Genomic DNA, 21,465 nt, shown 5'->3' with positions numbered 1-21,465 from the left:
TTTTATCCCTTGGGCAGATGGAAAAAAGAAAATAACTATTTGTGTCCTTTAAAAATTGGGTTATGCTGTGATTTATGCCGTTTACTGTGAAGGCAAACTGGAGAGGAGGGAGAAAAGAAAATCAAAAGTTAGAATCCATGTCAGTTCCTCAAATGCATCTTTTGTGGCAGGCACTGCTCCTGATGTTGGGGGGCAGGAAAAATTGAACATATTTATTTCTCAGAGCATAATTAGTTTCAAAATTCAATTAATACCATTTGGGATTTTTGAAAAGCCTGTTTCTCTTCTTGTTAATATGTATTTCTACAAGCAAATGTACAGGTATATTTTGCTGTGGTGGGTCATTGATTCACTTAATTAAGAACAAAATATTTTGTAGTCTTTGATTTGAGAAGTAAATATTCTTTTTACCATCACTTAAATAGGCTTACATAGTAGCCAGTAGAAGCAAAGAGGAAATAGAAAATCATATAAAAGGTTAAAGAGAAAATATACATTGTAAGCTCACCTATAGTTTTTCGTTTGTTTTTACATAGACTTTGAAATTCACAAGGACAGTTAGAGTATTAAACTTTGAAAAATAACATATTTTGTGTGAACCATTAATTTGTTTTTCAGCCCTGGCTAAGTCATCTCTTAAGAAAGACTGAATCCTTTATTATTTTCATACTTACATTATTATTGTTTTTAGTGGATTATATTCAAGACAGGAGAGCATATGGCCCAGATAGACTTATCTTTGGAAATTAATATTGAAAAACAACAAGGTTTTTCTTCTAATTTATAGATGTTTAACCCTTCTGTTGAAACAGTTGGTGGCATGGAGACACCAACTTTGTTTCAAAGATGAAAGGATTTTCAAGCCAGTTTATGGCACCTTCCTTCGGTTTAATAAATCTCAGCTTAACAGTAAAATTCTGTGGTCTGTTTAGGCTTTAACGTGGCTAGACCTGTCTTTTCGGAGAGCTCTGTCATCATCTGTACAGTACTGTAACCTCCTATGTTTTTCTTAATCCTTACATGTTACATGTACAGCATGCCAATTTTCTTCTGCTTAGTTGTTTTTATTATAATCAAGCTTTTCCAGACATTTGATTAGGGCCTCTTACCTGGAACAGCCCCGGCACCATCATGCTTGCTATATTACTCTGCTGTAGGCTTCAGAAGGGAGTGTAATCAATTGACCGGGTTACAAACTACAAGAGAAATATTTTTTTTTTTTGGCTGTTGATACTTTAAGATCCCTATTATGAATATTTTATGAGCAATGATTTGATTCATGGTCTGTCGATGTAAGTATGGTTTAATAATTGATGCTATGTCCAGATACTGAAGGCAGTTTGTTTAAAGAAAGCAAAACTGCCACCCACTAATGACCTTTAAAAAACAATATTTCTTACTCATTTTTTTTTTATAAATGTGAGGTTGTCCATGAAAAGCAAACTAAGATTTCTACTTGAGTTTCTTCTGAAAGCAGTTTAAAGCCATTACTTGTTTTTCCTATTGTAGCAAAAAATAAAGAACTACGTATGAAGGTATTTATTTTATTAATAAAATGTATTGAAGTCTATTCAGTAATTTTCATAGTTTCTTAAGAGTTTGGGAGTTTGGAGGAATATACCTTTTCTAGTAGGAACTTTGGTTGGAGACTGTTAACCTTGGTTTATGTGGCTCTCCATAATAATAACAGTAATATATCAACTTGATTTGTATGTTTGTGTGGGTGGAGGAGGGACAGGAAAGTTTTTCCTGAAATAAATAAAACCAGGGTTTATTTTGAAGTTCCTTGCAGTAAGCTGTTCCTAAAGCTGTGTAAGAGTCATGTTATTTTTCTTTCTCTCTTTATTCCCCTCTTGAACATTGTTTCCATTGCGAGATTATAGTAGCTAATCAGTAGATCCACATATTACCTGAAGGAAAACCTCCTCGGCACTTTTGGGCATAGGGTGTATAACTGGTGGTTTGGTGGTGGACTCCTAATCACTCGGTTTTTCTTCTTTTGTCAGGCTGTGGGATGATGGGATTATCGATCCAGTGGACACCAGGCTGGTCCTGGGTCTCAGTCTTAGTGCAGCCCTCAACGCACCCATCCAGAAGACTAACTTCGGTATCTTGAGGATGTAATTGGAATATAAAGCATCTTCCATTGGACATGTACCAAAAATTAATAAATTAGTAGCCTTAAAATTTTAGACTTTTTCAATATGTGGCTATTACAGTAAAATTGTTTTCTTAACACAGTGCATTATACTTTTCTACCTTTAAAAAAAAAATCAGTGAAGATATTTATTTGATGCAGCTCAATTCCTTGTAAATTCTCTTAGAGAAACTCTTAGAGAAATTTTTCTATGGCTTAGCTTTACCACCCTGAAAAGGAAGAGAATAACTTAGAGTTATCCTTTCTAAGCCATAAGTACTATGAAAAGTTCTGTAATCTGTAAATTCCAGGTATTGTTGAGATTTTTAACATAAAGTTGTATTTCCACTGAACTGACTGCTTTGCAGATTATGCATGGTGATATTTTAATGTACTTTTAAAAATAAGCATCTGTTACTTTTCCCTCCAGCCACCACCGTCCTCCTCTCCATAGTTGTCAGACTTCTTGTCTGCACTCTGGGCTCTGTTTCCTACCCGTTCTCTCCTCACCCTCTCGTTTTCTGGCTTCTACTGCCAACAGCCCTCTCCAAGGTCACCACTGACCTCCATGTTCCTGAAACCAGTGGGTCCTTTTCCGATTTTACCTGATTTAATTCTCTGGGGCATTCAAATCAGTCAAACACTTCCTCCTAGAAATTCTGTCCTTAGCTTCCATTGCTGTAACACTCTAGGTTTTCCACCAGCCTCCGTGGCCATTCTTGTTCAGCTTCCTTTGCAGGCCCCATTTCCTCTGCTCATTCCTCCTTTCCTTTACCATTTGTCTTGATTTTTCATTAGTCATATGTGAATGCATTCTTATTTTGAAAGATACAAATAGCACAAAAGTATCTCATTATTTAATTATTCTTATTAAAATAATAATTGTGGTAAAATATACATAACATAAAGTGTACCATTTTAACCACTTTTTTGTGTGCAGTTCTGTGACATTAAGTACATTTACATCACCACCATCCATCTCCAGAACTTTTCATCATCCCAAATTGAAACTCTATTATTAAACAATAACTCCCCATTCTCTCTTCTCCCTGCCGCTGGCACATTTCCTTTTTCCTTTTTTTTTAATTGAGATGTAATTGAATATAACATTATATTAGTTTCAGGTGTACAACATAATGATTCAATATTTATCTACACTGCAAATGATCACGAAAATAAGTCTAGTTACCATCCATCATCAAGCACAGTTACAGACTATTTTCTTTTTTTTCCTGTGATGAGGACTTTTAAGATTTACTCGCTTAGCAACTTTCAAATATGCAGTACAGTATTAACTATAGTCACCATGCTGTACGTTACATCCCCAGGACTTATTTATTTTGTAGCTGGAAGTTTGTACCTTTTGACCCCCTACACTCATTCTGTCCACCCCACGTCCCTCTCCTTTCTGGCAAACACCAGTCTGTTCTTTGTATCTATAAGCTTGGTTTTCTGTTTTTCTTTGTTTGTTTTGTTTTTTAGATTCCACATATAAGTGAGATCTTATGGTGTTTGTCTTTCTCACTTCACTTAACATAGTGACCTCAAGGTCCATCCATGCTGTTGCAAATGGCAAGATTTCATTCTTTTTTATGGCTGAATTTTATTCCTCCTCATCCTTGAATGTATGTGTTTTACATGGCTTGATTTATGCTCGCTGGGCCATTTCAGCCCTTCTTATGGTTTTAGTTGCCATCTAAATGGGGATGATTCCTGTGTTGACAGTTCTTAACACAGTTCTCCCCTGAGCTCCAGACCTGTCTATCTAACAGGTCTAAGGGACCTCAGACTCAATCATCAAGTTCTACTGATTTTTGCCTCCTAACTGTCTCTTGAATTCCCCTACTATTTTTGTCTTTTACGCAGGCCTTAGAAGGGGTCTACCTGCATCCAGTCTTACCTAGTCCAGCCTCTCCATCACTCTGGAATTAGAGTGGCCCTTCTCAGGTGCACATCTGTCGTGCTGCTTCCTTCCTTACCTCTTTCACTGGTTCCCTGAAGGGCCAGACCCCTCATGGCCTCCACGGGTCTTGATCCTCAGCTCTTCAGTCTCGTCTCCCTGACTCCTCCTTTCACTCCGGGTGCTCCACCCATTCTAGACTTCTTCCAGTTCCTTAAACCTACGAAGTCCTTGCCCCCTTAGAGCCTGCGAGGCTCCCTGTGCCTGAGCCGTTCTCTTCTCCCTTCTGCTTAAACACCTATCTTTTGTCTCTGTGATTTCCCTGGGCTGGGTTAGACACCTGTTGTGTGCTCTTGTAGAGCACCGTCTTCTTCCTCTGTCACTTCCTCTGTCTTATATGTTTATAAGAAATACAAACATGTCTTTAATATTGCCCTCCTGCTAGAATGTAAGCTCTGTGAGAGCAGGGATCCACCTGTTTGGCCTGTATCTCCAATGCCTGGTACTTGTAGATGGCTCAAATATTTGTTGAATGAATGAAAAGTCCATATTTTAATTGTATCCTCAGGCCACATCATTTTAAAATAAAGTGATTGATCATATGATCTAAAGCAACTATCAAATGCTTTCCTAACAAAATTAATATTTCAAACATTTGTGTGTGATGTTCAGTTTAGGCTGCAGTGTGTATCAGAAGTCAATTTAGTTTTTTGAGAAGTATATAGATAGAAGATCACAATTCAGGAGTAAGTTGCATTTTCAGAAGAATGTTGGAGGAGGTCATGGGGAGGATGTGACTGCCAGTTGACCCCTGACCTGCTAGATGACCTCTGACCCAGAACCAGCCAATCAATTGTTGGCTCCTCCCCGCCTCCCCTACGGCCTACCATCCCCATAGCTTGCAGGACGAAGCCTTGAGAGAGTGAGATGTTGCTGAGACCACCTGGACTAAATACGTGACTGAACCCCGATAAGGCCTCTATATAAACTTTGAAGATTCTGGCTGGCGGGCGGGGAGATCCCCTCGTCTTGCGGCTGCCACCGCCAAGCCTCATCTGTGAGTTTCCTGGCCTATTAAACCTGCCACCTCCCAATCTGGAGCGGCTGCCTCTTTCCTCAGCCCTCCTAGCCCTGCACGTATGGCGGCTAGTTTGCCAACCAACAAAGGAACACAGTGAGTATTTTTAAATAGTAAATTATATTAAAATTTTGGTTAACATTTACAACCAGGTCAGAAAACAAAGTGATTTTTTATCAAGACTAGTTGGTGTTCCATGGGTAGGAACCATCCACAAGTCAAAGATTCATGAATATTTTAGGAGTGTTTTTACCTTTCTCTCTTTAGGAAAAATCCCGGTCATCACTGGCACCACACTTAAATTAATTAAATTATTTTGTATGTTTTATCTGATAAAAAACATTTATAACATTTCACCAAAATAGGCAGCCTTTTTTGTCTGCCCTTCCAGCTTTATTTACATAGAATTGACATACACCATTATGTAACTGTAAGGTATACACTGTGATGACTTGGTACACATACATTGTGAGGTGATTACCACAATATGGTTACTTAGCACATGAATCACCTCACGTAACTACTAATTTTTTTTAATGAGAATTTTTTAAACATTTTAGTTATTAAAAATAATTTCAGCCAGGATAATATGAGTAACTTAGAATTTTGAGAAATATACAGCTAGTTAGTCTCTAAATTAGCCCTTCTGGGCACTTACAGAATGAAAAAGAGACAGAATTACTTCTGTTTTTCAGTTTTCAAGAAAAATGTTTTCAAATGAGAATTTGTCACACTAGCAGAAGGCACTGTTGAATGTGCAAGTGAAAAACTAATCATTCACCAAACATGCATGGTTACGTGCAAGGCACGACTAGAGGCCGTATATTACATTTACAGGGGCAAGAGCAGGTTTTTGAATGATTTCATTAATAAGACTTTTGGGAGGGGAGATCACGTGGTTCTTGTTAGTTGTAAAATGTATTGATAATGGTGTTCTGGAAGGATGATTGTTGACTGTCCTGATCAAAACTGGATCTCTAATGATGGGCTCTGAAATTCAGTATTTAGAAAAATGGCAAGAAAATGAACTAGACACTTATGGTCTCCTGTCATTTATTACATTTATAAATGGTACAAATTAAATACAACTAATATTTAATGATGACATTGTTTTTTTTTGTTTTGAAAAAAAGCCTTTCGACAAACACTTAAAAATAATTTATTATTTAATGTACCTCGGATTCTCTTGTATCTGGAATCTGGATGCTAAGGATAAAGTTGTTCTTGCAGCTAAATGAAATTTCTGTCTGCCTTTGACCTTTGTAGGCAAATGTGCATTATAGATGAGGAGGCTTATAATCAACGTGACTGTATAATTGACCATTCACTCTGGGCCACTTGAGAGTGAAAGGGCCCTACTGCTAATAATTACACTGGGAAACAGGTGTGAGCCAGGACTGACCAGGCAGCCTGGATGTATGGTTGCTCTCTCTGTAACTCACTATCATGGACTGGGTACTGATGTTACACATCAGGTGTTGATAATTCTTACAAGCCAGTATTCCAGATAGCTGCTTTGGAGCTTTCGTTTTTTAAAAAAATTTATTTCATTTATTTATTTTTGGCTGCGTTGGGTCTTCATTGCTGCGCATGGGTTTTCTCTAGTTGAGGTGAGCGGGGGTTACTCTTCATTGTGGTGGCTTCTCTTGTTACAGAGCATGGGCTCTAGGCGCACGGGCTTAGTCGTTGTGGCGCGCAGGCTCTATCAGTAGGTGTGGCACAGGGGCTTAGTTGCTCCGCGGCATGTGGTATCTTCCTGGACCAGGGCTCGAACCCGTGTCCCCTGCATTGGCAGGCAGATTCTTAACCACTGCGCCACCAGGGAAGCCCTGCTCTGTAGCTTTTTAGTGGCTTAAAACAGAATTATTCTCTTATAGTTCTGGAGATCAGAAGTCTAAAATCAAAATGGCAGGGCTGCATTCCTTCTGAGGCTTTGAGGGGAAAATCTAATTCCTTGCTGATTTCAGCTTCTAGAGGCTGTCTGCCTGATGTGTAAATTTTAATATAGATTTCAGTATAATATCAAACACATGGTACGCTTTAACATTTTAGAGAGCTATGTAATTGACTCAAGAGGAGAATTTACCATAAGGCAGGGGTAATTTGATTTTCTGTGGCAGCCAGCATTTCAGTATGTCTGGAAGCTTTTTCTTTCACAAAGATGACCCAAATCACAGGTTTGAGCTTATGTTAATGGAGAGGAGTGTCTGAGAGAGGACAAGGTCTTAGAAGGTGGGGATTTAATGGAGAACTTATTGAAGAGAAAACGTGACCAAACTACTTGTCAGAAGTAAGCTGGAGAAAAGACATTTTTTTTTAATGTGTAATTGAGCAGATATTAATTGTAAGATGTGAACAAGTAGAATTTTGGAGAACTCGGACTAGTATCAAGAGGTTTCTGTAGAAGATGTATTTGATATTTTAAACCATAGCTCTATTCATCACATTCCTATAGCTGTAGGATAATTAAAAATAACTTTTGTTGCAAAATTATTTATAATTAAAAATCCAACAATGTTATTTGTAAAAAATTTAGAGACAGTGAAGAAAATAAAGTAAAATTCTCTGTAATTTCACCACCTAGAGATAACTGCTATTAATATTTTCTTGTATACTATTCTCTTTTTCTATCTGTAGGAATTTTTTTCACAAAAATGTTATTCTGTAATCTGCATTTTCACTTAATGTAGTATAAGTGTGTTGACATGTTTTCATGTCATTTAATATTTCCTCTACAATAATTTTGTTGTTGCATGATATTACATTGTATAGATGCCCTGTTTGATTTAACCACTCCCTTATTGTTGGATATTTAGGTTGTTTCTGGTTTCCCACTATTATAGATAATGCTGCAACAAATATCTTGTAGTTTCTTTATATGACTGTGATTATTTTGTTAGTACAAATTCCCAAAAGTGTATGTAGACTTTTAAGGCATGTTGCTAAATTGTGCTCTATAAATGTACATTTATGGTACAAGAACTGCTGGATATAATGATGACCCTGGTGCTTTCAGATACTGAAATAGCTTCTAGTAGAATTAAATGGTTTACAAACCGAGTGTTTCCTTTAATTTTTAAAAATTGTGTCTAGGTGACAATGTCACATCAGTAACAAGCTGTGAAGACTCAGCATAAATGCATGGGAGACGTCATGGTCGTGGAAAGAACACTAGACTGAGAAGGACTGGGAGAAGACCAGTTCAGTCCTAGTTCTGCTACTAAAATGTTGTGTGAACTTGGGGAAGATGGCAGGGGACCAAAATCAGCCTCTCTGACCTAGTAGTTTTCTTTCTTTTTCCAGAGGCCCAAGTTTTCTTTCCACCTCCTCAGGTCCCCTTTATCTCTGCCAGTACTAGGGCAAGTGGGCAGAGGAGGTGAGGATTTGAGGGAAGGGAAGGTCTTAGAAGGTGGGGATTTAATAGAGAACTTTCTGAAGAGAAAACATGACCAGAACTACTTACTAGAAGTGAAGCGGGAGGGGAAAACAAAAAGGGCGTGCTAAGGACTTTTTTTAAGTTAATTTTTTTTAATATTAATTAATTAATTAATGTATTTATTTTGGCTGTGGTGGGTCTTCGTTTCTGTGCGAGGGCTTTCTCTAGTTGCGGTGAGCGGGGGCCACTCTTCATCGCGGTGCGCGGGCCTCTCACTATCGCGGCCTCTCTTGTTGCGGAGCGCAGGCTCCAGACGCGCAGGCTCAGTAGTTGTGGCTCACGGGCCCAGCTGCTCCGCGGCATGTGGGATCTTCCCAGACCAGGGCTCGAACCCGTGTCCCCTGCATCGGCAGGCAGACTCTCAACCACTGCGCCACCAGGGAAGCCCAGGACTTTTTAAATTCCACACGTAAGTGTATGCACTAGCCGGCTTGGTAAGACTGATGGTGGAGAACATTTAGCAGGATGACGATGCATTCTTCAGCTTTGTCAGAGTTTATTTTATTCAAATGAACAAACACTTTCTGAAGGCCTACTGTCTGTCTGGCTTTGGGATGGGATGCAAAGATAAGTAGAGCACAGCCCCTGTCCTCTTGCAGCAGTGAGGCAGTGACTTGGAAGGGTCTTTCCACCTGCCTAGTACCCCTTCAGCTCCTTCTGCACCTTCATTCTCCTTTGGGAACTACCCCTCTCCTGTGTGATCTTGGTGAGCATGTCAAGCAGAGAGCCCTGGTCCCTAGCCGAGAGCTGGACGCATGACCGAGGCTTGGCCAGGCTGACTCTCTCCAGTGCTTTGACTCTTGAGCAGAGGGACAAAGATGGGAGGCGCCTGGCCCTGAGTTGTTCCAGTGGAGTTGATGAGGCTGGTCGTTCATTCTTGCTCTGGGCTCCCTGGCACTAACCTGGTTGCTGGACTCTGTGAGCCCGGGGTATCCTGGCATCCTACATTTTTCCAACAATCTTTGAAAAAAATTTGCCACCGTCAGGCTCCAGAGCTTGTAGCAACAAACACTAACTGGTAGCATGTTCTGCAAGCCATAGGTTAAAATAAATTCCTCTATATTTTCCAACTTGGTGAAAGCTTTACTGCCTGCACTAAAAACAAGACTTTTCAGAAATGAAACCACTGGAACACTGAAACTAAGTAAAAAAGATAATGTAAACAGAAAAATAAACTGAAGGTATTGACCCTCAGACTCAGAACATTCAGAGGAAGGTGGTAACTTCCCACCACCGCCAATAGTGAGGCTGGATTGGGTGTTTAAATTGCCACAAGGGAAACTCAATTATTTTATTTTTAAGAACGCTGATTTATTTGAGTATTTCTACTTTGTATTTTTTTTAAGGATTTATTGTTATTTATTTATTTTGGCTGCGCCGGGTCTTAGTTGCGGCACACGAGATCTTTGTTGCAGCATGAGAGATCTTTTTTTTAGTTGCAGCATGTGGACTCTTAGTTGTGGCACGCATGCGGGATCTAGTTCCCTGACCAGGGATCGAACCCAGGCCCCCTGAATTAGGGGTGCAGAATCTTACACACTGGACCACCAGGGAAGTCCAAGAGAAACTCAATTTATTGCAACCTTTTGATTGCTGAAATAAGTCACTGAATAAGACTTTAGGTTACTTTTAATTGGCAATCTGGTTAAAAAAATCTGACAATCTTCCATTGGGGATAATTTAAAGCCATATCAAGAGACAGAAAGTAGAACTAAGTGACTTCGTAGATAGCCTTAAGTGACCTTTTGGTCACTTTTGTGTAGCCTTAAGACCACAGTGCTGGTCTTAAATGAATGGTAAATATATTGTCCATAATCCCTTCTGAAACAAAAACACTTTGCATTTATTATATGGATGTTTGCAAGTATTTGTGAGGCTCCTTTTTTTATTTTGGAGCTATTGGTATTTTTATTTTATTTTATTCCTACTTTGTCTTGATTTTAATGTGGCCTGCCTTCTAACCTTCTCCTTCCACCATGAGGGATATAGGAAAGGTAACCAGAGGATCAGGCTCCTAGAACTGAGCCCTAAAAGTAAAGGGACAATGGAGTCTTCAGACTGGGTCACAATTAAATCTATACTAGAATGGATCTAGCATTCTGAGTAGGAGAACTTGAATTGCTTGCTGGACAGAGAGCTCAATTTGGGATCAAGGGATTTGGGCTCTTTTCTAGCTGGTGGTACTAACTAGCTGTCTAATCTTGGGCTAGTCTTTCCTTATCTTTTAATATAAGGGTGGGACTAGATTAGTGGTTTTCCACTAGAAACAGCTGAGGAGGTTTAAAAAAAAAAATCGTTGAATCAGAATCTTTGGGGGCGTGATGGGATATTGTTTAAAGCTCCCTGTAACTGCTCTAGAACAATGGTTCTCAAATTCAGCTGATAGCAGAATGGCCTGGAGGACTTCTTAAAATACAGATGGCTGGGCTCCACCTCGGATTCTGATTCCACAGGTCTGGAGTGGGCCCCAGACTATGCTTTTCTAACACATTTCCTGCTGATGCAGATGTTGCCCATCTGGGGATTGTGCCTTGAGAACCACTGACTGCTCTAGATTATCTTGAAGTTCCTTCTAAAGTTTTAGGATTCTAAGATCAGTTTCTGCTTTGGTGATATGATCATTTTTGTATGTTTTTGGTTAGGTACATTTCTCTCCCTCTCCCATTTTCAGGGTAGGGTGAATTTGTCTTAAATTCTAAGCCAGTGATTCACAGCCTGGACTGAACATTAGAATCACCTGAGGAACTCAGCTTACGAAAAATTCTGCTGCCCAGGCTGGACCCCAGATAATAAATCAGACTCTTTCAGCTCAGGATGCAATTAGTAAAGCTGCCTCAAGTGATCCCAGTGTGTGGCCAAGGCTGAGAGTCACTTCACAGGGTAAGGCGAGGTCAGGAGATTGCAAAATGGAACCACTGTGCATCTCAAGACACTTCCATAAATTTACGATCTTAAATTTCAGATCGTATATACATTTTTTTTTTTTAAGGTATAGCTCACAGCTCAGATAAAAGTTTGCCTTATTTTGACGTCTATATGTACCTTATTTCAGGCTATTTGTTGAAAGTGGTTACCAATAGTTAAAAGTTTCTAATGAGATTTTTTCAAGGTGATGGAAAGAAATAAGATCAGAGCAAAAACAAACACCTAAAAACAGGAGAAGTATTCTGCATCATGGGCCATAACAGCAGCTGATATTTTGCTTCCACAGAATTGTTTTCTGAGTCAGTTCTTTATGCCTTAGTGCCTTTGTTGTAACTTCTCAGTGAATTAAACAGAGGGTTTAAGCCTCTGAGGACTTCTGTCAGTTCCTCACTCCCAACCAACCGTAACTAGATAAAAAGGGGAATATTCATCCACATGGATGGTTGATAACTTGAGGTACATTTAAAACATGTTTTGTTGTGGCAAAACATACATAAAAATTTTCCATTTTAACTATTCTTAAGTGTGCAATTCAGTGGTATTAGGTATATCCACACTGTTGTGCGACCATCACCACCACGCATGTCCAGAGCTTTTTCATCATCCCAAACTGAGGCTCTGTATTCATTACAAAATAATTCCCCATTCTTCCCTTTCCCCCAGGCCCTGGTAACAGCTATTCTATTTTCTGTCACTATGAATTTGCCTGTTTTAGGTATCTTATATAAGTGGAATCACACAATATCTGTTCTTTCGTGTCTGGCTTATTTCAGTTAGCATAATATCTTCCAGGCTATCCGGAGATTATTTTTGATCAGTTGTATCCGTGCCACAATTGAGTTAGGTCCATAAAGGTATCAGCCTCATTTCAATTAAACACACACGCAGGTGATGGAGAATACTCCTATTTCCCTGGAGCCTTTAGGCAACCATGTGGGATGGGCTGAGGCAGTATATGGGATGGTCCTGCGCCAGGCACCAGCATCCTCCTAGTTGCTCAGTCCAGATGCATGGGTGTCATTGTGATTCTTCCCTCTTCCTTACCCTGACATTCTTATTCTTGCCCAATAAATGTTATTGATTCTACCTCTCAATAGCTCCGTAAATCCTCCTTCTTTATCACTCAACCAACCTCAGTTCAGACCTCCATCTATTCTCACTTGTATCAGTACCAGAGTCTCCTAACCGGTCTCCCTGGTTATCACTGCCATCAGTCATTACATCATTAATGCACTCAACAAATATTATATTGCACAAACATTTCTTGTCAGGCATTGAGCTGGCCTCTTAAGTTACAGAGCCTTGTGTATAGCCATTTGAGCCATTTGTCTCAATAACATAAATCTGATTGTACCCAAGCATGTCTGATTCTAGAGGCCAGCTTTGCCCAGTCCATTCACTGCCTTCCAATAAAGGATGGACTAAAGATTCAAGACTCTTGACAGGTGAAATTAAGGAGTCAAAACATCAAGAGGAATTTTAAGAGTAATAAGTGCATAGTCCTACATCTAATTCTAAAGGAAGATAAAGAGCTTATGTATAGAACTGGGGAAACCTGGCTTTGCAGCAGTTCATATGGAAAAAAAAAAGACCCTAAAGTTTTGGTTATCGGCAGGCTTAATAAGGGTTAACAGTGTGACGAGACTCCTTATAAGAGCTAGTCACACTTCAGGCTGCTCTAATTATGGGCCATAATAATGCCTATATTTAAGGCAAAGCATTGTCTTCAGCTCTATAAGCTGTATTCTAGGGAGAAAATTAACAAACTAGAGGGCATGCAGAGCAGTGGTTCTGAGGCGTAGAACTGGGCCTTGGCTGAACTTGTGGAGTATGTAAAAAACACAGATTCCTGGGATCTACCCCTGGGTATTTTCAGGTGATTCCAATGCACATATTAGGTCAGGGACCACTGATATGAACGAAATAAACAGTATGATCTGGAAAATATTGAAGGAACTTAGAGAGGGAGGACTATGGGGAAACATAATAGGTGTTTCCAAAATCTGAATGGTTGCCATTTGCAAGTTGAGATGGCAGCCCGAGGGGAAGGTGTAGAATGATCAGGGAAGCTTTAGTAAGAATTTACTAATAATGAGAGCTCTGTGGTTATGGACCTAGCTGTCCCAGGAAAGATTAGAGGAGCCCAGATGTCAGGGATGCTGTAGGGTGGTAATTCAAACTTTAATGCGCCTATGAATTGCCTGGGGATCTTATTAAAATGCAATTCTAATCTACTAGGTTTGGGGTAGGACCTGTGGCTCTGCACTTCTATCAAGCTTTTACCGATGCCAAGACTTCTGGTCTGTGGGCCACACTCTAGTAGAAGACTGTAGGGGATGCTGGTACTGGTTGGCCAGATGACCTAGAGGATGTCTCAGGGCAGAGTGGGTAGTTAGGAATGGTTCGTTAATTGACGACGGAGAAAGCACGCTACCAAAACTACACTGGTATCCTTCAGAACTTTTGGTGTGGACCATGCTTTAACTTGTTTAGTTTACTTCTTCCAATTCTCTAGAATCTAGTTATTGTAGATGAGTGACCAAGGGCATGATCTTCAGAATCAAATAAACTTGAGTTTGTGTCTTGTCTTCCTCATTACTAGGATTATGAAGCTGAGCAAGTAACAACCCACCTGAGCCTCATTTTCTTCATCTCTGATAACCCCTCGCTGAGTTTTTACGAACATTTCATGTGCTAGTGTATGTAAAGCGCTTAGTGTAGAGCAAGTGCTTGAGGAATGCTGTCTGTTATTATATTTATTATTCATTTAAACATGCATGGGCTCTGCATTGTTACCCTTCCTGGGCCTCCTATGTTCTTAGAGGATTCTTGAGTGCTCTGCCCACGGAGTGTGCCTGTGTGATCTCAGAGGCCGGGTGTTCTCCCAGATTTCTATGAGATTAACTGGAATTACTTTTTTGTGGGTCTTATGTCCTTACTGTTAGCATTTTCTTACTTTCACCTTCCAAAATCAGGATATTTTCTCTACTGATTTTGAACAAAATTACCAGTTAATATAGTTTGATTTCCTGACCCCATAAGTTAGTTTTTCCATTGAGATGTTGTAAAGGATGCTAATGGATGTCTGCTCAGCGTCCATCCTCCTGTTTTCTCTCCTGTGGAGCTCTATTTGTTCTTTCTTCAGTTGTTCATACCTACGAATGCATGCACATGCCTCGGGGAAGCCGGTCAGCCCTCAGCCCCAGGTGGGCCTTCCTGGTTTCCAGGTTTCCCATTCTCTTCCCCAGTGATTAGCCCAGGAATTGGCATGGGTGGAAGTCTGTAGAGGGGTGGTTCTAGGAGATGTTTCTTTGCTCCAGGGAAAAGCCAGAAATTTGGTCTCTTTCTTCTTCTGGATCTTGTCCTGTGGGCATGTGGCTCTGGGATTGGAGACTTGTTGCTGCCCATCAAAGGATGAAGCTGACATTGTGTATGGCAGAGCAGGATGAAAGGATCTGTATCCTTGGTCACATCATTGAGTCACAGAACCACCATTTTGAAGCTCTTCCCTCCTCTCTTTCTTCATCCATTCATACCACATAAATATTTGGATTAAAATTTAATGGGGAATATTTTCAAATATGATTTGCAAATTCAGGATCAGTTCAAAGACTGAGTATGTTAACTCTTGGTCATCTCCCTCTCCAAGTCCCACCCACACATGCCAGCAGGGAAATGGGCATGGAAGCACCTGAGACATCTGAAAGGTGCTATTCAGATCCTCGTTCTGTCCACACCTTTATCCCATGGCCATTAAACCCCAGGAATTCATCTTGTCTCTTTGGTTCTTAGTGGAAGATTTTTTTCTTCTAAACCTCCAGATTGGGCTTCAGTACAATATGGGGCCATATATAACTCTTTATACCCCAAATCAATAATGATAACTGATAGAATAAATGAAAAAGCCTGTGTCAGTGTGCTGTCCTACTATCTGAGAGCTGTGTGAGGTATGAGCTTATGTATTCTCACTGCTGGAACTTGGAATTGCAAGTGAAATAGGTTCTGAACTACTGAGCTTTGGGAACCATGAGTGTGGAAAGTAACTCTTTTCTTTTTTTTGAATTAAAAAAAAATCTTTATTTTTTCAAGTTTTATTGTGTACAATTGACAAATAAAAATTATATATATTTAAGGTGTGCAACATGATGTTCTGATACACATATACATTGTTGAAATGGTTACCACAGTGGAGTTAACATACCTATCACCTCACATAGTTACCATTTGTGTGTGTGTGTGTATGTGTGTGTGGTGAGAACACTTAAGATCTAGTCTCTTAGCAAATTTCAAGAATACAACACATTATTATTAACTAGAGTCATAATGTTGTACATTAGGTCACCAGAATGTACTCATTTCTAACTGAAAGTGTGTGCCCTTTCACTAACATCTCCCCATTTCTCCCACCCTTCAGCCCTTGGTCACCACCATTCTACTTTCTGTTTCTATGAGTTTGACTTTTTTAGATTCCACATGTAAGTGAGATCATATAGTACACTCTTCACATTGTAGGCTCCTCCTGAGCTTTCTTTTTTTTATATATATAATTTTAATTAATTAATTAATTAATTTTTATTTTTGGCTGTGTTGGGTCTTAGTTTCTGTGCCAGGGCTTTCTCTAGTTGTGGCAAGCGGGGGCCACCCTTCATCGCGGTGCGCGGACCTCTCACTATCGCGGCCTCTCTTGTTGCGGAGCACAGGCTCCAGACGCGCAGGCTCAGTAGTTGTGGCTCACGGGCCTAGTTGCTCTGCGGCATGTGGGATCTTCCCAGACCAGGGCTCGAACCCGTGTGCCCTGCATTGGCAGGCGGACTCTGAACCACTGCGCCACCAGGGAAGCCCCCCCCCGACCTTTCTTAAGAACAGTTTTTGATCATACCATTCTCTTGCTTAAATACTTTTGTTGGTTCTCTGTCACACAGGGATAAAAGTTACATGTCTTTCCTTGGTATCCTTGAGTGTTCTGGGCCTGGCTTAAATTCTTAAAAAAAAAAAAATTCAGACAGGGTGAGAGAGTGTCATGGACATATATACACTACCAAATGTAAAATAGATAGCTAGTGGGAAGCAGCCGCATAGCACAGGGAGATCAGCTCGGTGCTTTGTGACCACCTAGAGGGGTGGGATAGGGAGGGTGGGAGGGAGGGAGATGCAAGAGGGAAGAGATATGGGAACATATGTATATGTATAACTGATTCACTTTGTTTTAAAGCAGAAACTAACACACCATTGTAAAGCAATTATACTTCAATAAAGATGTTAAAAAAAAATCAAATGACACCTACAAATGGTTAAAATAAATAGAACAAGCAGTCTCATAATAGTCCCCTTATCCACTTTTCTCATCCATCTTTATCCATAGAAGCAACCACTTTTAACCATTTCTATTTTGTTCTTTTGGTGATATCCCTATTTAAAAGCTTATATTAATATTTCTTTGCTTTTCAGTTTTAGAAATCATCTATTTAATTCTTGCTATGATAAATTAAAACTTTAGCTCACTTACACAGCCATCCCCATTTCCTCTTTTTCTCCCCTCAGTATAGTTATATTATCACAAGTTCATAATATTTTATCAACAGTTTTAAAATTCAAAAGTCTATGAAATCTGAAAGATTTTTTTTTTGAAATCTTGGTGTCAAAACCCATTTGCTGGCAAATTCAATCTCTAACCTATCTCATGTGTGGTTAATTGTGATGAAGCATCTACAGAAGCAAGTATCCTTGGGAACAAGTGGCTGCTGCATTTGACCATTGTGGCAGTAATGGTGGCTACAGAGGACAGTAGCCTGGGATGGATTCTTCTAGGTACTTGGGAGCACTTAGAGAAAGAAAATGACAAGCTTAGATGTTTAAATTCTCAGCTCTAGTTATAGAGAACCAGAGAGCTTCTAGGGCAGCCCTAAAATAATCTCATTTCTTAAAGCCACAGAGCCAATCTAGCTGAAAATGAAATAGAAAATTTAACTGAATTCACAGCTTTGCCATGTCTCTCTTGTGACAGAACATTGAGAAGGAATGAAGTCTTAAGACTTGGATGGGGACATATTTCGGGCTCAGGTAGAGTTGAGAATCTCAAATCCCCAAGTCATTTCAAACTTCCCTTGTTGGTGGAAGCAGGCTACTCTTCTGCATCTGAGAAGACTAGTCTTCTCTAGCTTGAAGATAGTAATAATTTTACTTGGGGAAGTTGCCTTACAAGAGGATGCCAATCATCGTCAAGACCCACTCCAATCTCCCCTTGTTGTCACTAGATCCATAATTAGGTTGACAAGCACAAAGTCTGACATGGGAGGAAATAGCTAATACTGCTATTGTCGAACACAAAAGATGTGAGATGCTGCGACTTGCTGCGTCCTCATTTAACTTTCCTCTTCGGCCTTTGAAGAAGGCAGAAAAATCTTGGAGAATGACTGTAGATGATTGTAAACTTGATTCCAATTTTACATGCTCTTTCAGGTATGATGTACATGCTGGAGCAAATTAATACAGCCCTGGGCACCTGGTATTCAGATATTGACCCAGAAAATGCTTTTTTCTCTTTACTACTTTGTATCACCAGACACAAATTGCTTTTACCCAAAAGAACCAACCGTATATTTTCCCAGTCTTGCCTCAGGTCTACACAATCTGTTCTGCCTTCTGTTATAATATGGTCCACCAAAGCCTTGGACATTTTGACATTCCATGCAACATTATAATGGACCACAATTTTGATGCCGATATTAATTAGATCTGATGAGCACGAAGTAGCAAGTACTTAAGATGCCTTAATGAGACATATGTGAACCCAAGGTGGGAGATAAAGCCTGTGAACATTTAGTGGTCTGTCTCCCTAGTGGTTTCTGGGGGTCCAGTTGAAACAGCTCCTGCAAGGTAAAAGACAGGTTGCTGTATCTTTCATTGTCTACCAATAAAAGGAGGCACAGCACTTGGTAGGCCTTTTTGGATTTTGGAAGAAACATATTTGAATATGGTATTACCACTCTTTGTAACCTTTCAGATTTGGATGAATAATAGAGCAAGAGAAAGGTAATGATCTGGCTGCAGAGTCTACCATGCATGGTGTTGTGAGAGAATGTTTGCTTGGTGAACTGAATTTCAGCTAATTTCCAGTTAAGTCCTGCCCCATTCCTGCTGTCCTTCACACATTCTGAGTTTGGAGCCTATTGTACGTAGCAGAAGCTGTTGCTACCTGGCACCACATCCCTGCAGCTCACCTCTGAGTTCACCTGCAGTTCCAGTTCCTGTAGATACCAACAATTTCCTACTTCAGGTACCTGCTTTTCCTTGCTTGGAGGCTTTCTCCTGGGCCAGGAGGGCTTGGCTCAGCAAACAGGGCAGCCTGAAAGTGCTGGAGGGTTAAGCCTCCAGGGACAACCTTCAACCAGTGAGGGATGGAATTTGTTGGATAAATACTCCAGCTCTGAGGTGCATTACATCCCCACCGGGATGGAGCCCTAGTTGCCCACTAATAACCTTCAAATGAACATGCACTTGATTGGCTTTTTCTCCCTTTCTTTCCCATCTCCCTCATTATGCTTTTTTGGGATCACCTTCCAAACAAACTACCTGTACACAAGTCTTTGTCTCAGGGTCTGCTTTGGGGAAGCCTCAAACTTAGATGTCTGTCATCTACTCTGCTTCATGAATCAACACCGTTTCGAGTGTTTTTCACCTTGATGCGTACACTGATGACCTCCTTGCTGTATCTTTGTTTTTGTTGGCTTCCTCCTTTTGTGCTCCTTTCTGTGATTTTATTGGCATGTAAAGGGGGCAAGGAGACACATGTCCTTGCTTAGTTTGCCTTCTTCAGTCAAAGCCTGCCTAATCTCTTTCACCTGATTTCCTGTTCTGCCATCATTTGACCATAGTCCCACAGTCATGGAACCCTCAAATCTGTTTCCCTCTTTCATGCCTTTGCACGTGCTCACCCCCAACTTGGAATTTTATTCTCCTTGGTTGACTGACAAACACCCACTAAACCCTGAAATTTCTGCTCAAATGTCAGCTCTTCTATTACATTTCCCCTAAATTTTCCCTCCCTCTTTGAACAGTTAATGATTATGAGTTCACTATCTGTCTCCTTTACTTGGTTGTATGTTCTGCAAGGGCAAGGGCTATGCCTATTTATCTAGTGCTGTATTCCCAGTTCCTGACACAGTGCCTGGGCTGGCACATAACAGGTGCTTGATAAATATTGGTTTAATGAACAAATGAATTCATTCGTTAAGGGTAAGAAAGCCAACTTGGCTTGACCTGTCAGCACTAGAGCGAGATCCAGTACACAGGTGGACCCTCCAGAGTGACTTCAGGGGAGCTGTCTCTAACTCTTTGGGGGAAGTGTTTCCAAGATGAACATTTGGGGCAGTCAAAAGGAGGCTGTGGGGACAGCGGATTAGTGGTAGGGACATGGGTAAGAAATGAGGTTACTGTGTTCTGTCCTAGTGTTTGTCTATTGTCACCTTGAAATTGGTGCTAAAAATGATTTGATTTTGTGATGGCTCTGTCTCTCACCATTCCTTTACCAGAGGCTGCTTGGTACCAAGGTGAAGAGCTGGAGCTGAGTCTTGGGTTTGCAGCTTCAGCTCTGTCATTTCTTCATTTTGTATTTGAGGGGAGGGTACTTGAATTCTCTCTGTCTCAGTTTCATTATCTATTGTGAGGATTATAGTGAATATGTATTATTTATTATATTATTATATATATGTATGTATTATTTATTATACATATGTATTATATAGTCACTTAGAGCCCATTCAGGGCACATATTAAGGCCTAAGTATTAGGTTTTATTAATATAATAATTACCAGTGACTAATGCAAGATTCTAGGAGGTCAGCTGGTTTGCCCATAGCCACAGAGGAAGCCTGGGATGGGTCTTAAGTGATTACTATACTTTGAGATTGATGAACCATTAAAAAAAGTCCCAGCTGCCAGAGGCCTGCAGCCACTGGCTGCATGTCACTGAGCAAAAGGACTTGTCAGAGGCATATGCAGAGCTGTGCCTGGATCCAGGCAACAAATGGGATGATTCATAAAGTCTGTTTGATTTCCATCACCCAAGCGCCGATGTATTTGGCATCAACAGCTGGCTGTTCCTGAAGGGCACGTTCAAGCCCAAGTTGCTGTGTTTTGTCTCTGTGGACACATGGATGCAAAAAGGAACTGAGTCTTAGAAAAATTTATCCCTTGGTATTGAAAATGCCAGCAGACTTCTACTTTGGTTATCAGACATTAAACTGTATTAAAAAGTGAATCTAAAATTTCTTCAGGGATGATAAACATTGTTAAAACTGAAATAAAAGTGGTTAATGTCAAAGCTTCAGGACCCAAGCTTCTCTGGTTAAGTCACGGGCTCATGATGAGGATACCTGGCTCTCATCTAGTTCAATTCTCTCTATGGACCCCTATGGACTATTTGCCTATGTCCATTTTCTTTAAAAGTTTGCTCAGGTGGGTTTGGTTGTCTCCATATATATTTTTTAAAATTTATTTATTTACTTTATTTATTTTATTTTTGGCTGTGTTGGGTCTTCATTGCTGCACATGGGCTTTCTCTAGTTGCGGCGAGCAGGGGCTACTCTTCGTTGTGGTGTGTGGGCTTCTCATTGTGGTGGCTTCTCTTTGTTGCAGAGCACAGGCTCTAGGCACGCGGGCTTCAGTAGTTGTGGCACGCAGGCTCAGTAGTTGTGGCGCACGGACTTAGTTGCTCCATGGCATGTGGGATCTTCCCGGACCAGGGCTCGAACCCGTGTCCCCTGCATTGGCAGGCGGATTCTTAACCACTGCACCACCAGGGAAGTCCCAGCCTCCATATTTTGAGTTGAAAGGTGGGACCAAGGAAGTAGACCAGAGTCAAAATGTTAGAGGATATTTTTATTCCTGGAAGAGCAGCAGGTGAAAATGGTGAAGTCGGCCTGCATCTCTCAATGATGAGTCCTTCCTTTCTTTATTTTTTATTATTTATTTATTTTAAATTTAAAAAA

At 40.3% G+C, this 21,465-nt stretch overlaps 2 protein-coding genes across 2 annotated transcripts in view; both read left to right on the top strand.

The window, feature by feature from the left end:
- The window catches only part of MCCC2 (methylcrotonyl-CoA carboxylase subunit 2), a 63,615-nt gene extending 58,924 nt beyond the window's left edge, over positions 1-4,691 (top strand). The window contains exon 17 of the mRNA XM_082457272.1: positions 2,007-4,691. Within this exon, the coding sequence (XP_082313398.1) occupies positions 2,007-2,124 (118 nt within the window). The 3' untranslated portion in view covers positions 2,125-4,691. The remainder of the gene's footprint in view (positions 1-2,006) is intronic.
- Positions 1-21,465, top strand: part of CARTPT (CART prepropeptide) — a 48,958-nt gene that overhangs the window by 786 nt on the left and 26,707 nt on the right. The gene's annotated exons all lie outside the window — the stretch shown is intronic.

The sequence above is a fragment of the Balaenoptera physalus genome, assembly GCF_965194825.1.
Source record: "Balaenoptera physalus genome assembly, chromosome: 3".
Lineage (NCBI taxonomy): Eukaryota > Metazoa > Chordata > Mammalia > Artiodactyla > Balaenopteridae > Balaenoptera > Balaenoptera physalus.
Note: the sequence above shows the minus strand (reverse complement) of the source record. Positions and strands in the feature narration are given on the sequence as shown.